The following is a 16220-nucleotide window of genomic DNA, read 5'->3' as shown; positions in this document are numbered from 1 at the left end:
TAATAAAAATAAACATTTCATAAAAAAGAGAAATAACTAAGGTATGGATGATATATATTTTTTAATATTTATTTTGAGAGAGAAAGAGGCAGAGCATGAGTGTGAGAGTAAGGGAGGGGCAGAAAGGGAGACAGAGAGAATCCCAAGCAGGCTCCATGCTGTCAGCACAGAACCAGACTCAGGCTCCATCCACCTCACCAACCGTGAGATCATGACCTGAGCTGAAACCTAGAGTCAGATGCTTAACTGACTGAGCCACTCAAGGTGCCCCATGGATGACATTTTTAAACCAAGGTGAAATAGATTTTCCAGGAAAATTATCAAAACTGGCTTAAGAAGGGGAAGAAAATAGCAAATCAGTATTTGTAGAAGAAATTAAAAAGGTTATCAAAATGTTTTCCTCTACAATGACATCTACCCATGTGATTCGGAGTCTGCCCTTTTATTTTTTAATTTATTTTTTAATGTTTATTTATTTTTGAGAGAGAACTCACACGAGCATGAGCAGGGGAGGGGCAGAGAGAGAGAGAGGCAGACACAGAATTTGAAGCAGGATCCAGGCTCTGAGCTGTCAGCACAGAGCCTGACACGGGGCTCGAACTCATGAACCATGAGATCACGACCTGAGCTGAAGCTGGACGCCTGAGAGACTGAGCCACCCAGGTACCCCTGCTCTTTTAAGGAGCCAACAATTCCTATGCAATGCATCCCAGGGCATGGGAAAAAAGAAATTTCACAACTTACTCTGGATAACTAGGACATAAAAGCTAGACAATGCTGCCTGCACACAAAAGAGGACTATGGGCCAGCCGCACTTATGAACAGAGACAGAAAATATGAAATACTAGAAAATCAAGCCCAGTAGTACACTAAAAATAATATTCTAGTTCTGGAAGTGAACAGTAATGGTAGTTGTACGACATTATGAACATACTTAATGCAAACAAATTGCACAAGTGGTAAATTTTTATATATATCATCACAGTAAAAATTAACACTAAAGAAAACCGTCAAATCATTATGTTATACAACTAAAACAAATATATCATTGTATGCCAAGTAACTTCGATTAAAAACATTAATACACATGGGGCGCCTGGGTGGCTCAGTCGATTAAGTGTTCGACTTTGGCTCAGGTCATGATCTAACGGTTCGTGGGTTCGAGCCCCGTGTTGGGGCTCTGTGCTGAGAGCTCGGAGCCTGGAGCCTGCTTCGGATTCTGTGTCTCCCCCTCTCTGCTCCTCCCCCACTCATGCTCGCTCACTCCCTCTCTCTCTCTCAAAAATAAACAAACATTAAAAAATTTTTTAATAAAATATTTAAAAATAAATATAAAATATTTTAAAAAGGGGGGGTACATAACTAGTTTTTACTGTTTTTATCTGAAATAAAAACATTATTTTGCTCAAACTATTTCCCATATATAAATTCACAAGGCATAATGTAAATCCCAACAGTGAAGACTGCACCTTAGGAAAAGGGAATTCACAGGGCCAGGCAGTAGAGACCATTTCATAAACTGACTATGCATGTAAAATCCTGGTGCCAGAAACACCTACAGAAACAAGGAGGCGGTGACTAGTGAACATGTTATGGATCTGCAGCTATACTGAAAACCTGCTGAATTTCTCATTTAGTACAAATGAACTAAAGGCACAGTGGTCTGACCTTCACTGGCCCGGCTAAAGCCAGGACGCTGCTTCAGAACGCTCTTAAAAGATGAGAACTTTTTTTTTTTTTAATGTTTCATTTATTTTGAGAGAGAGAAAGAGAGAGAGAGAAACAGCACGAGCAGGAGAGGTGCAGAGAGAGAGGGAGACACAGGATATGAAGCAGGCTCCAGGCTCTGAGCTGTCAGCACAAAGCCCAACGCAGGGCTCAAACTCACAAACCGCGAGATCATGACCTGAGCCTAGGTCAGATGCTTAACGGACTGAGCTACCCAGGCACCCAAGATGAGAACTTTTTAAAAATAAGAAGCAGGTTTTCAAATAAGAATGAACTTTAAGGCATCTATTTAAAAAAATCATAAGAATAAAAGTAACACAAATGTATTTCTTTAAAAAAAATTTTTTTTTTAATGTTTATTTTTGAGAGAGACAGAGCATGAGCAGGTGAGGGGCAGAGAGAGAGAGAGAGAGGGACACACAGAATTTGAAGCAGGCTCCAGGCTCTGAGCTGTCAGCACAGAGCCCGATGCGGGGCTTGAACTCATGAAATGTGAGATCATGACCTAAGCCGAAGTCGGACGCTTAAATGACTGAGCCACCCAGGCGCCCCACCCCCATACTTACTTCTAACAAACGTAAGTGAGGCAGGGAAGTACAGAAACAGAATATAAATCACCATAATTTCACTACTGAGAAACAATGCTGTTTTTCCTTCCTGTTTTTTTTTTTTTTTTTTTTTTTTTTTTTTAATTTTCCAAACTTGAGAACAGGGCAAAATACTATATCCTGCCTTAGTAAGTTTTTGAGTTTCAACCAAAAGATATCAATTCACAATTATTACTATTCTTAATGTTCTCCAAGTCAGTAATAACCAATAATTTAATCTTAGTCTTTGTATCCAGTTTCTTACACTTACCTTGTAAACTTCACTGAAACCTCCTCTACCCAAAAGATGTAACAACAAATATCTGTCATTTAGCGTTGGATGATCTTTAAATCTGTGGAAACAGGGAATACAGAACATCCTGAGGTCAAGGACTACACAATCTTCCATACTAGCAAACTTCCCAGAATATCCAACATGCTATGCACATGATTATAGCTGCTACTGACAGTTTGGTAACACCACCAATATAGCTAATTGTAAACATGAAATAAGTTACATAGTTCAAAGAGACTACATAAATACAAGGATGGCACTGGCTATAGAGCCGTAAGGTATAGATGCCAGCCTCAGCACAGTCACAACTGGACCTGTGACGTGTGTTGACCTTCCTCCCTGTCTGCCTTGCTATGAAGTGAGGGGACTATAGACTACACTAGATCAGGGACTTCCAAAGTGCGCTACTCAGTTCCTCCAAAGTATTCAAAAGCCACATGTTTCCACCATTCCAAAACTAACACAATAAAACTCCAAGATATTTTACATAGCCTTAAAAACAGATCTGATTATAAAGTAAATCACATGTTCGTTCTATGTACATTTATTTTCCCTCTTTGAGACAGTCTCATGATATAACTGTTTCTGCCACACAGGATTCCACCTTGTGTTGTTTTCTAACAATAAGACAAAGACAAGAGAGATTCTGGCAAAAATAACTTTAAAACTATTTCTAGGGGCGCCTGGGTGGCGCAGTCAGTTAAGCGTCCGACTTCAGCCAGGTCACGATCTCGCGGTCTGTGAGTTCGAGCCCCGCGTCAGGCTCTGGACTGATGGCTCGGAGCCTGGAGCCTGTTTCCGATTCTGTGTCTCCCTCTCTCTCTGCCCCTCCCCCGTTCATGCTCTGTCTCTCTCTGTCCCAAAAATAAATAAACATTGAAAAAAAAAATTAAAAAAAAAAAAAAAAACAAAAAAACTATTTCTACCTAGTTCCTGATCTTAAACTGCCCCACTGTTAATCCGGGAAAACTATTTTAATTTTGAGACAGTGGCATGCCTGCAGAGGGGTGCCACTGCTGCGTGGCGGTCGGCTCTGGCGTTCCACAGCAAGTTCGGCTCTTTGTTTAGTCGCACAGCTGTGGGTCCCTGGTCAAGTCAACGTAATTTTGTTGGGCTCTCATGAAGACAGCTCTATGCCTGACACATACAGAGTGCTCGGTCACAGTAACTGCTGTGGCCTGCCACCTCCCAGAAAGAAAAATCCATGGCTCACACTGGCCAAACAAAAATACACAAGCAATAGCTATGTCCAAAAAAATCATGTTTCAGAGTCAGAAAAATTTTAAAAAGAAAAGATTACAAACTAAAGGTATTTCCCATATCAATCTACTTTTCAGTTTCAATCCTTTAAATGACTTATAAACAAAGGTGGGCATTCATCTACAATTAATACCTAAACCTAAGACAGTCTTGTTTAAAATCTCAGCACCCAAAGGGCCCTTAAAGGTCATTCTAAAACCATGCCATCCCAACCCAGGAACCCTTCCATGCCATGACACTGTCACCCGTGCTTCCACTTAGCAGGGCTCTGCAGGAATCTGAAAACACAGAGTATCCCAACCACCTACAACTGCAAAGCTATATTGTTTAGTGACCTCTATTTGTGTGAAAATGCTAGAATACATGCATACATATTTAACATATAAATCTATCTATATTTATTTTTTAATGTTTTTTTTTTTAGTTTTTTTTAACATTTATTTATTTTTTTGAGACAGAGAGAGAGAGAGAGAGAGAGAGAGAGAGAGAGCATGAATGGGGGAGGGTCAGAGAGAGGGAGACACAGAATCCGAAGCAGGCTCCAGGCTCTGAGCTATCAGCACAGAGCCCAACACGGGGCTCGAACTCACAGACGGTGAGATCATGACCTGAGCCGAAGCCGGATGCTTAACTGACTGAGCCACCCAGGAGCCCCTTTATGTTTATTTTTTGAGAGAGAGAGAGAGAGAGTGTGTGCAAGTAGGGCAGGGTCAGAGAGAGAGGTGGAGACACAGAATCCGAAGCAAGCTCCAGGCTCTGAGCTGTCAGCACAGAGCCCGATATGGGGCTCGAACTCACAAACCATGAGATCATGACCTGAGCCGAAGTCGGATGCTCAACCGACTGAGTCACCCAGGCACCCCTATATATATTTAAATTAAAGCAAGCCATAGTTGTGTTCACAAACCTGTATTACACCCTGCAATAGAGCTAAAAACACCATGGAATCATATACCCAATTTATATTAAGCAGAACCATCATTCTAGACCATTCAATTCATGTCAGAAACTGTTTAGCAATCTCCAACCCAACATACCCCCAAGTTGCTTACTGTGAATTATCTTCATTATGTATCCTTTTTAGTTCCCTGATATGTAGATTTCTAACCCTTTCTAGCCTTTCCAGCTCTGCCTGGATCTCTGCTTCCTCCTAAAGTGAAAAGGAAAGAAAAAACTCAGAACACAGGAAACTACCCTTTAGGAATCTCATTTCAAAAACAGACATTTTTCTTTCGAAAAACTAAAGGAAAATGTTTCTTCCACATTAAAAAGGATTTTTTTTTAAGTACTAGAATTTTAATCATAAAAAGCAAGATCACAGTAAATAATAAATAAATTTCAAACCGTACAAAGGAGTACAAGTAAGAAAAAAGCCCTCTTGCTGCCCTGCCCTCTCGTCTCCATGCCCATTCCCCAGATGTAACTACTGTTAAGTATCCTGTGTAAATTTTCAGAAATGTTCTCTGTATTTATATACAGACATACAATCTTTTTTTTCCTTTTTCCTTTTTTTTTTTTTTTTTCAAAAATCAGGTTCTGTATCTGGTTTTGCTCTGTAAGTATGGATTATGTTTGGTGCCTTAAGTTCCACTGATTTAACAAGATCTGAGAACCCAGTTGGAAAAACACACACCAAAGGCAGTTTATTAAATGCTTACTGACCATCATCCCCATAAGTAGTATCTACCAAAAATGTATGGGCTGTTGAATTTAGGAGATGGGCAATCCATATTTAAGACGCCTCTGTGAACATCATCAATACCTATTTTTATGTAGGTGACTTTGTGTGGTTGGTACAAGTTTAAAATATTAAGAGCTTTCAGATCAAATCTGAACCACCTGCTCATACTGAATATTTAACTTTTACCTAAGGATAACTACTTATGAAACTTTACGAGATATGCAGAGTTATCTATTGGTATATCACTGGCTGAAAAAAGTGCTCTCATTGGGTGGCTGGAGTTGACTCAAAAATTCAAAGACATGAATTCCACCATTCACGGTGGAATACAGGATATAATAGGGAGAAGAACTACTCCAGATTTTAGCAGGTATGTCCAACTATGACATCTGCTTTAATACTACATGTAAACTGATTTCTCCAGACATATTTTGCTCATTATACTTACCTTTTTAAGATGACCTAATCTGAGTTTGAAGATTTCTTCTTGTTCATGGTATTCTGCTAATGTTAACCTAGAAGATAATGGTAGAAATTCCAGTAAATTATTTGAAATTGTAGTGTGCCTATTAAAAGAGAAATGCCAAAGCATGCCATATGGTAGAGTCAGTCTGTTAAAATAACTAAAAGCTAGATTATCTTGCAATCTGACAAAAGAAAACTTCTGTGATTGGGGCGCCTGGGTGGCGCAGTCGGTTAAGCTTCCGACTTCAGCCAGGTCACGATCTCACGGTCCGTGAGTTCGAGCCCCGCGTCGGGCTCTGGGCTGATGGCTCAGAGCCTGGAGCCTGTTTCCGATTCTGTGTCTCCCTCTCTCTCTGCCCCTCCCCCGTTCATGCTTTGTCTCTCTCTGTCTCAAAAATAAATAAACGTTGAAAACTTCTGTGATTTATCAGATGTGACATGAAGAAAGGAGGCTAATTTATAAAAAAATGAGAAAAATAAATGAGCTTATATTTTTACATTATTTATGAAATGAGTTTTGTCCATACAATCTCAGATGAAAATCCATTGGGAAAGTAGCCAAAAATTATATGCCTGAACTTTCTTTTTGAAGAGACAGTAATAAGCCAATGGATTTTCATCTGAGATTGTATGGACAAAACTCATTTCATAAATAATGTAAAAATATAAGCTCATTTATTTTTCCCAGAACAACATATTTTTTACTCTTTTCTTCATTTTTTTTTTTTTTTTTTAATTTTTTTTTCAACGTTTATTTATTTTTGGGACAGAGAAAGACAGAGCATGAACGGGGGAGGGGCAGAGAGAGAGGGAGACACAGAATCGGAAACAGGCTCCAGGCTCTGAGCCATCAGCCCAGAGCCTGACGCGGGGCTCGAACTCACGGACCGCGAGATCGTGACCTGGCTGAAGTCGGACGCTTAACCGCCTGCGCCACCCAGGCGCCCCAGTCTCAGTTTCTTAAGAGAGTGGCAAGCAATAGCACCCATCTAAGAAAGCTGTTGTGACTATTAAGTGAGAATGTGAAATAATTCCTAAGTTGTAAAATGGTATTTGAATACAATACTCAAAGGGCTGACTTGAGTGGGTAGTCACTTGTTGTGTTCCATCTACTCCAATCACAACTTTGTATCTTAAGAATCAGCATTTAAGGAGTGATCACTTACTCCTTCATCTTCACCCTCTTCACATTCTAGAAGCAGACACATAGACTTCAGTGTGTTAGATGTCACTGTTCAGTTATATTCCAAATAGCAGGAGAAAGAAGGAACAGCTATCCCATCAACCAGGAAGAGCTACAAAACAGCCTTTGAGGTCTGACTAAAAGAGACTAACAAGAGGAAATACATCCACTAGGTTGTTACATCTGTCCCTTCACAGAGGCAGAAGTACTTCTATCCATACTCCATATCACACGTGTAGAAAAGGGAGAAATGAAAATACAGTTAGGGATTCTCTCTGCCTGAAACAGGATTGGTATCACAGGTGATAATGTGACTCACTCTAAGGCTCCAGAGGACTGTTTTTGGCTTCTGGCCAAAGGAATGAGCCAAGTTACAGATACTTTAATTAAAAACTGGACTAAAGGCCTTCCAGCTTGGATTTTACACAGGACTCCAGATGGCAACTGCTTACTGACACGCTACTGGCCTAGACTAAGTTCTAATTATTGTTCTATGGCAAGGAAACAGCCTATGCCTTCTTTATTACTACTAAGCCAATAGTCTTATGCATTAGCATTAAATAATTTTCAAGTAATACTGTAGGGACAGTCTCTTCACAAAATAAACCTGGGAGTGGTCACAAAGAAGACAATGATCAGACTGATGTGTACAACATTTGCCCAGAGAATCTTCCAAATCTGGGTTCCTACTTGGACTTTCTGAAAGAAAATATTTTAAATTTAAAATCTAGTTTTAAAATATTTAGTGAAATATTTAGTTATAAGAATGAAGATGTTTTCCAGGTTTATTCACTGTGTATACTATTATCACTATCCTCAATGAAATCATTAGTTTATTTACCTGTTCATTTCCCCTAAATAAACTGTAAGCTCCTAAGGCTAGGGCTGTATCCTTTAGCTCTGTATCCCTAGTGTCCAGACCAAGGCCAACTGTACAATATGCATTTACCATAAACTTACTAAATGAATGTCCAGGAAAAGGCTCCCCAAAACACCAAGTATGTATGGAGTAAGGAATGGTATTAAGCCATCTTTCTCACTGGAATGGGATGTCATGGACCTTAAACAATAGTGCAGTACGCACACTATTATATTTGGTGGATTGGAGGTTAATTTTTTTGAGAACTGAGACGAAAACATAAAGGAAAAAGACATATTCTTCAATAAATTATACAATATCATTATCTTTTGTGTCTATCTTTAGACCTAAAACCTATTTTCAGCCAAAGACTCCCACAATGACAGCTTTGCAAAATTTCTTTTTCCCTTGAAAAACCAATGAAGCCACTACAGATATACAGATTACAATACTGGTTACTGTTTTTATGAAAAATGTACTTTAAATTTCAAACATCCAATTCAGGAATGAGCTTCATGGCTACCATCAATTCTTCAGTGATTGCTTACACCACTATCTATAGATCTTTCCCCCTGCCTTTTTTTTTTTAAATTTTTAATGTTTATTTATTATTATTATTTTTTTAATTTTTATGTTTATTCATTTTTGAAAGACAAAGAGAGACAAAGCACAAGCAGGGGTGGGGCGGAGAGAGAGGGGGACACAAAATCTGAAGCAGGCTCCAGGCTCTGAGCTGTCAGCACAGAGCCCGACGCAAGGCTCCAACCCAGGAACCATGAGATCATGACCAGAGCCGAAGTAGGACGCTCAACTGACTAAGCCACCCAAGCACCCCAATGTTTATTTATTTTTGAGAGAGAGAGACACACACACAGAATCCGAAGCAGGCTCCATTCCGAGCTGTCAGCACAGAGCCCAACATGGGGTCCAAACCCACAAACCGCAAGATCATGACCTGGGCTGAAGTCGGACGCTCAACAGACTGAGCCACCCAGGCGCCCCTCTTTTTTCCCTTTTTTATGTGAAAGCTTCTTGAAGACAGAGGCCATGACTTAAATGTCTTCATATTAAGTACGTATAAGAAATATTTTAAATAGGTACACAATATATAGGTTTTATTTCCCATGTCAATTGTTTGGCAGTTCCTGCTTAGTTGACCCATGGACCATTCACCTCACAGTCTGTTTTTGTAAATCAAGTCTTATTGGAACATAGCCACACCCATTCATTTACGTACTACAACAGGCTACAACAGTCAGCAGTGCAGAGTAGATGCAATAGAGACCAGCCTGCCTACAAAGCCTAAAAGTATTTACCATGGCCCAGTATAGAAAAAGCCTGTCAACTCCTGCCCTAGACGAAGATTCTCTTAGTGGTCAAAATGGGATGATCAGGGGCGCCCGGGTGGCTGAGTCAGTTAAGCATCTGACTTCGGCTCAGGTCACGATCTCACGGTTCATGGCTTTGAGCCCCCGTCAGGCTCTGTGCTGACAGCTCAGAGCCTGGAGCCTACTTCAGATTCTGTGTCTCCCTCTCTCGCTGCCCCTCCCCCGCTCACACTTGGTCTCTCTCTTTCAAAATTAAACATTAAAAAAAAAAAACTAAAGAAAAAAAGAATGTGATGATCAATTAGGGAAATCTGACACAGGGCAGGGGTGAAAAAAGAAAGCATCTATACTAAGGCTATGCTATCCCTCCTATTCATGGCAGCTATGTGACTACACTGCAACCGAAGATATTGGTGTTTCCCACAGGTCCACAGAACAGGAAAAAATACTGGTGATGTCAAGATTTGGCTTAGTGGCAAAATATCTTTTTCCTAAAATAATACCTATCTTTTTCTCAGCTTGCTCCTACAGCTTCTGTGACTGTTAACCAAATGCTCTTTAGACCAGTTAAGAGCATTCTCCAGCTAGACGTTTTTTACCTCAAAACAACAGCCAGGTAATCCCCCTAAGATGATGCCAATGTACCATAACCCAGAACCACACATAAACAACTCTATCATTTGACCACCATGCTGATACCACATTTGTTGTGAGAGTGGCCGAAGACCATGACGTCAAGTGACCTTATTTGTCCCGCTCACTTGAAAATACCTAAATAATAATTAAAAAGAGAAGAAATAACAAGTGGTGGTGAGGATGTGGAGCAAAGGGAACTCTTGTGCAGTGCTGGCAGGAATGTAAATTGGTGCATCCGTTATGAAAAACAGCACGGCAGTTCTTCAAAAAATTAAAAATAGAACTATCCTATGACTTAGCAATTTCACCTCTGGATATTTATCCAAAGGAAATGAAATCACTCTCTCAAAAAGACCTATGCACCCCCATCTTCACTGCAGTTATTATTCACAACAGTTAAGACATGAAAAAAACCCCTAAGTGTCCACCAATGGATAAATGGATAAAGAAACTGTGATATACATATACATAGCATGGCGTCTAAAGTTAATAATACTGTATTGTATATGTGAAAGATGCTAAGAGTAGATCATAAAATTCTCATAAGAAAAAAAATTGTAACATTGTGAGGTGATGGATGTTAACTAAACTTATTATGGGAATCATTTTATAATATCTACACATATCTAATCATTATGTTGTACACCCAAAACTGATACGTTGTATGTCAGTTGTATCTAAATAAAACTGAAAACAAACCCCAAAATACACCCAACCACCCCCCAACAAAACAGAAAGAAAATACCCAAATAAGATGAGGACTAAGAAAATGAATGAATTTTACGTGGTTTTTATAGAAGTTGTGAGCAAATTCACCAACGTAACTAAAAAGAAAGCTTACGCCCTAGAAATCCCCGTAATTTATCCTTTTTTCCAGTGGCACTCCACAGGGCATTTGTATTTTGGGGAAGACTGTGGTATCTCACAGAGTTCACATTAATAAAGAACATACGTTTCATTTTCAGCTCCGTTGGTCTTGCTTTTCCGCTGTTTCTGCTCATTGGTTGCCGGAGGGGCCTGTCCCATGGCAGGGGGTTTCCGCTTTGCTAACATTTTCCGTTGTCTTTCTATCTCTTCCCTCTGTGAATTTATCCTTTCCTGCTGCCTACAGATATAAAAGATGTTGCACAGAGAAGAAGGTCAAAACACTGTAACGTGGCTGGAGAGTAAACACAAATATCTTGGCACCTATATATTTGATAGACTTGAGAAAAAGTAAGCCCCTTTAAATCAAGTAGAAATCTGATTATAACTTCAGGTTAGAAAAGCCAAATAACTGATGATAGAAAGATTTTTTTTGGAATGAGTCTGTGCTTTAAGACCATAGTTATGATTATTCTCCGAACAGGAAAAGTAGGCAGGAACAATATCAAATTTCCACTGCGACCTTATTTTCTGACTCAAGAAAGAATTTTCTGATTCCTTTTTAACAGTTAAGAAAATAACTCTCAGGGTGCCTGGGTGGTATCAATTTAACAAGAACTCTTGGGGAGCCAGTTTGTTGAGCGTCCGCTTCGGCTAAGGTCATGACCTCACGGTCCCCGAGTTTGAGCCCGTCAAGGCTCTGTGCTGACAGCTCGGAGCCTGGCGCCTGCTTCGGATTCTGTGTCTCCCTCTCTGTCTGTCCCTCCCCTGCTCGCACTTTCTTTCAAAAATGAATAAACATAAAAAAAAATTTTTTTGTTTTAAAAAGAAAACAACTCTTGGTATGGCTCCATTAAAAAACCGTATTTATGTAAGAAAAATATTACAAAAGGTCCCAAGGGCCTTTTTATTTTTTTTATTTGAATTAAAGTTTCCTCAAATTATATCTAGAAAGTTAGCTAATATGAGGGATGCTGAACAAAGTAAAAAAAAAGATTTTGCTTTTAGATCTATCATTTATTCTAACTCTAAGTGAGCCATTACCGCCCCCATAGTCATTCCCACTCACTGATATGGTCAAACCTAAACTAAGTTTTTAAAAATCAAGTACATTCAGAGAAACCACAATGAAGCCTTGCAGCTAGTAAAAAACTCCTTAGGGAATAGGACGTAAAATGAATTCATAAAAAATATACATCAAGATTCTTCAGGTATCGGGGCACCTGGGTGGCTCAGTAGGTTAAGTGTCTGACTTTGGCTCAGGTCATGATCTTGCGGTTTGTGAGTTGGAGCCCCGCCTCAGGCTCTGTGCTGACAGCTCGGAGCCTGGAGCCTGCTTCGGATTCTGTGTCTCCCCCTCTCTCTGCCCCTCCCATGTTCATGCTCTGTCTCTCTGTCTCTCAATAATAAATAAATGTTTAAAAAACAATTAAAAAAAAAGATTCTTCAGATATCTAACACCATTACCATTAGAGGATTTCCTAAAGAAGTCTGAATTTTCTATAATAAACCCATTTGCACATTAGTAGCCAATAAAAATACCAATATATGAAAACTACTTTCTCTTGTATATGTCTAATAGATATTAAAGTTTGGAGACCTGGCATATTAAAAATATACCAAGATTTCAGATTAACCATTCAAAAGACTAAAATCTATAAATCACCAACCCTAGTTGAGAATCAAATGCTAGCTCCCTTCTCTTTCTTCTACCATGCTTTCCCCTACCTCCTTTGCTTGATTCCACCTTCATTTTTGCAAAGTAAGAGAATCTAAGTTTTTAACCCATTTTCAAATGAAATCTATTGAACTCTCTTTCCTGAACACTGTAGTAAGTCAGTCTCTAGACTTTCCCTATACTCAGTGTTATTTTCTTTAGAAGAATGGCAACCAGAAAAACAAGCCTATATTCCAGGGCAGATGCCCATTATACAATTTATGCTGCCGTTATCTATAAGGACAATAATGTAAGCAAGATTAACCTAGTCCAAACACTCTAAATAAATAACCATTCATCTCATAATACAATTCCCTTGGCTTTAGGATGAGCTGGGTCATTGATTGGATGTCAATGTAACAGAATGGAAATCAAAACTCAAGAGTTTTCTTATCTGAAAAACCCCTTTCAACTATCATTAGAGATATGTCTCCCTACCAAAGAATATGTAGTATGAATCCTTCATGGCTTGAAAGAATTCTGGATTGAGACATAGAATCCTTAGGTAAAATCAAAATCCTCCTTTTGACTCAATGAGATAGCATGGTCTCTGAACTGTCTCTCAAGAGGAGTTTCCCAATTTAAAAAAAAAATGGTAAAGTATCTTTAGCTCCTTTTTATCCTTTCATGGACCATGAATGCAAGGCACAATAAACTCTCTGGAGATAACCATAAATATTTAGTTTAAACTATAAACTATAGTGGGGCTAGTGAAGTACCACAACATTTTATCTTTGAAGACTGGCTGCTTTGGAAGACAGATTTTTAGCAATCACCCTTATAAACTAATAAAACATAAAACTAATAAAACATAAAACATAAAACTAATTTTCTATGGTTTCTAGTAAGAATCCAAAAACTTGATCTCCAGAGATTCATAAAGAAAGGGCCCCACAGTCATCATACATATTAAAGCATAAACACAGGGTGCGATGATGCCAAAACACCTCTGGGGAAATATTAAACCGTATATACTAAGAACAAGAGCGCTTGCTTGAACACAAAAATGGATGCACCAGAGTTCACGATTATATACAACAATCCCTACGTTAATTCTTGATATTTTTGAAATGATTTAGCTATTTATACTGACAAATAAAAGTCATCTAAAGATAGACCATCAGTGATACTTAATTTAGGTTTATTTTGGGAGTAGAATATGGAGTTATATCAGTAAACTTGGAAACTTCTCTTAGAAAAGGACCGTGCCTTATCAAGCCTTGTATCTCCAACACATCTGACACTGCCTTTTAGAACTGATCCTTAGGTATTTCTTGCATTGCATCAGTTTTAGAGAATGCTTGCCATTTACCACCCATGGAAAGAGTACGACTACCACTACTACTACCATCTTTTACACAAGTATTGATGATTTGATAAATCCATCTCACTCAAATCTAAATAATCCTATTTAAAAAGCCACTGCCTCTACAAGAAAACAAGACAATTTGCCTTAGGTATCATTACAGGCTGAGGTAGGTCACCTAAAAAGGTATGTTAAAAGTTCTAACTCCCAGAACTTCAGATTATAACCTTAGGAGATAGGGTCATCAAATGTCCTTACTTAAAATGAGGTCATACTAGAGTAGGGTGGGCCCTTAATTCAATATGACTGATGTCCTTATAAAGGGAGAGAAGACGCAGAGACACACGGGGGGGGGGGGCCAAACACTGTGTGAAGATGGAGGCAGAGACTGAAGCTATGCTGCCACAAGCCACAGAACATCAAAGAACGATCCTCCCCTAGGGGCTTCAGAGGAAGCATGGTCTGTCAACATCTTGGTTTTGGATTTCTGGTGTCCTGAACTATGAGAGAGTAAATTTATGTTGTTTAACCCACCTGGTTTATGGTATTTTTGTTACAACAGCCCTAGGAAATGAATGACAGGCGCTCTCAACAGTAACACTGTATTCCTGACTCCAACCCACCATACATACATACTAGTAGGAGGTATTAAAAAACAAACGTATTTTCAGATATCACTTTAACCAAAAATAATTTAGCAATGATCTACAGGTAGCTCCTGAAAAGCCCAGGTAAGAATTTTTAAAGATTCCCACAACTTCATGTTCTGTATCTACTGTGAAACAGTATGGATACCCAAGGGAGATCTTGACACTTACAGAATCAAGAGAGTTTTTCATTATGGATCATGTAACCAAGAATCAGATGGTTCACAAGATCACTTTAAAATGGGATTCTAGGGGCACTTGGGTGGCTCAGTTGGTTGAGAATCTGACTTTTGATCTCAGCTCAAGTCACGATCTCACAATCTCACCGTTTCGTGGGTTCGAACCCCCCACCATGAGGCTCTCCGCTGGCGGCATAGAGCCTGTTTGAGAGTCTCCCTCTCTGCCCCTCCCCCACCCACTCACTCTATCTCAAAATTAATAAACTTAAAAAATTTTTTAAAGAATAAAATAAAATAAAAATGGGATTCTATAATTCCTTATACACCAGAATAAATACCTGGAGTATCATTATGATGCTATAATGTTTAATTTACTCATGTTGATAATCCACTTCTTAAATGACCACAATTTTGTTTATAAATCAAATCCCATTACTTCAATGTTGTTTCATTTCAATATAAAAAAACTTTATCTATCTATCTATCTATCTATCTATCTATCTATCTATCCTCTACACCTAATGTGGGGCTCATGACCAGGAAATCAAGAGTCACATGCTCTATGGACTGAGCCAGCCAGGTGCCCCGAAACAAAATCTTTTTTTTTTTTTTTTAAGGTTTATTTATTTATTTTGAGAGAGATGGGGTGGGGGGGAGAGAGAGAAAGGAGAATGAGAATCCCAAGCAGGCACTGCGCTAACGGCCTGGAGTCCCATACAGGGTTCTATCTCACAAATCATGGGATCGTGACCTTAGACAAAATCAAGAGTCGGATGCTTCACTGACTGAGCCACCCAGGCGCTCCTAAACAAAATCTTAGTAAAGAATTTTTTCCCTCTTTGAGGAAAACATCCTAGGAACTTAACTGGAAAGCAAAGCCTTTTGAGAAATGCACCAACCACGCTGCATCCAGACTTTCCAGCCCGCTCTTCTAATCTATAGCTGCTGGACTTGAGTGGCAGCCTCCAGCTGTGTTTCTGACCTCCAGCCCAGCCACCCTTGCTCTCTCTGCAGACCTGCCAACTCCCACAACCCAAATCCTTCATCTATCCTGTTGATACTGTTTCTCCTGCCTAATGGGGATTTTGTGCAGTTCAGTGGTTTTTGTAAACTGACAAGAGTCTTTTCGTTTGTCTGAAGTCAAGGGGAGATTCTTCTCAGCAACAAGGACCTCCCTTCTGTCCTAAGTGGGTTTTCCTCCAATTCCAATCCAAACTTTTACACATCATGCTCTTCCTACAGTTTATCTGTGTCACTAAATGCATAAATGTTTGAGAGAATTTACCACTCCCCCGAGATTCTCTAATTATCTAATATATTCTACATCCTTCAAGTGATCTGTTTGAGCTCTGCATTTCAGAAATCTTGACCTAAGGACAAGCATATACTTAGGCTCAATATTTAACGGTGAAATTTAGATCACTTCAATAAAAAACATTAAAACCATGCCCCCCCCATCAAAAACAAATTTTTTATTGCCTTGCC

At 39.2% G+C, this 16220-nt stretch overlaps 1 protein-coding gene across 12 annotated transcripts in view; it reads right to left on the bottom strand.

Annotated features, from left to right (window-relative positions):
• Positions 1–16220, bottom strand: part of TLK2 (tousled like kinase 2) — a 116507-nt gene that overhangs the window by 24532 nt on the left and 75755 nt on the right. For all 12 annotated transcript variants that reach the window (XM_040452017.1, XM_040452018.1, XM_040452012.1 and 9 more), the window contains 4 exons: positions 10975–11127; positions 6000–6066; positions 4923–5020; positions 2587–2668 (listed from right to left, as the gene is read on the bottom strand). In XM_040452017.1, the coding sequence (XP_040307951.1) occupies positions 2587–2668; positions 4923–5020; positions 6000–6066; positions 10975–11127 (400 nt within the window). The remainder of the gene's footprint in view (positions 1–2586; positions 2669–4922; positions 5021–5999; positions 6067–10974; positions 11128–16220) is intronic.

This window comes from Herpailurus yagouaroundi, unplaced genomic scaffold (genome assembly GCF_014898765.1).
Source record: "Herpailurus yagouaroundi ecotype Mexico unplaced genomic scaffold, PumYag 206, whole genome shotgun sequence".
Lineage (NCBI taxonomy): Eukaryota > Metazoa > Chordata > Mammalia > Carnivora > Felidae > Herpailurus > Herpailurus yagouaroundi.
This window is presented reverse-complemented; position numbering and strand designations above follow the sequence as displayed.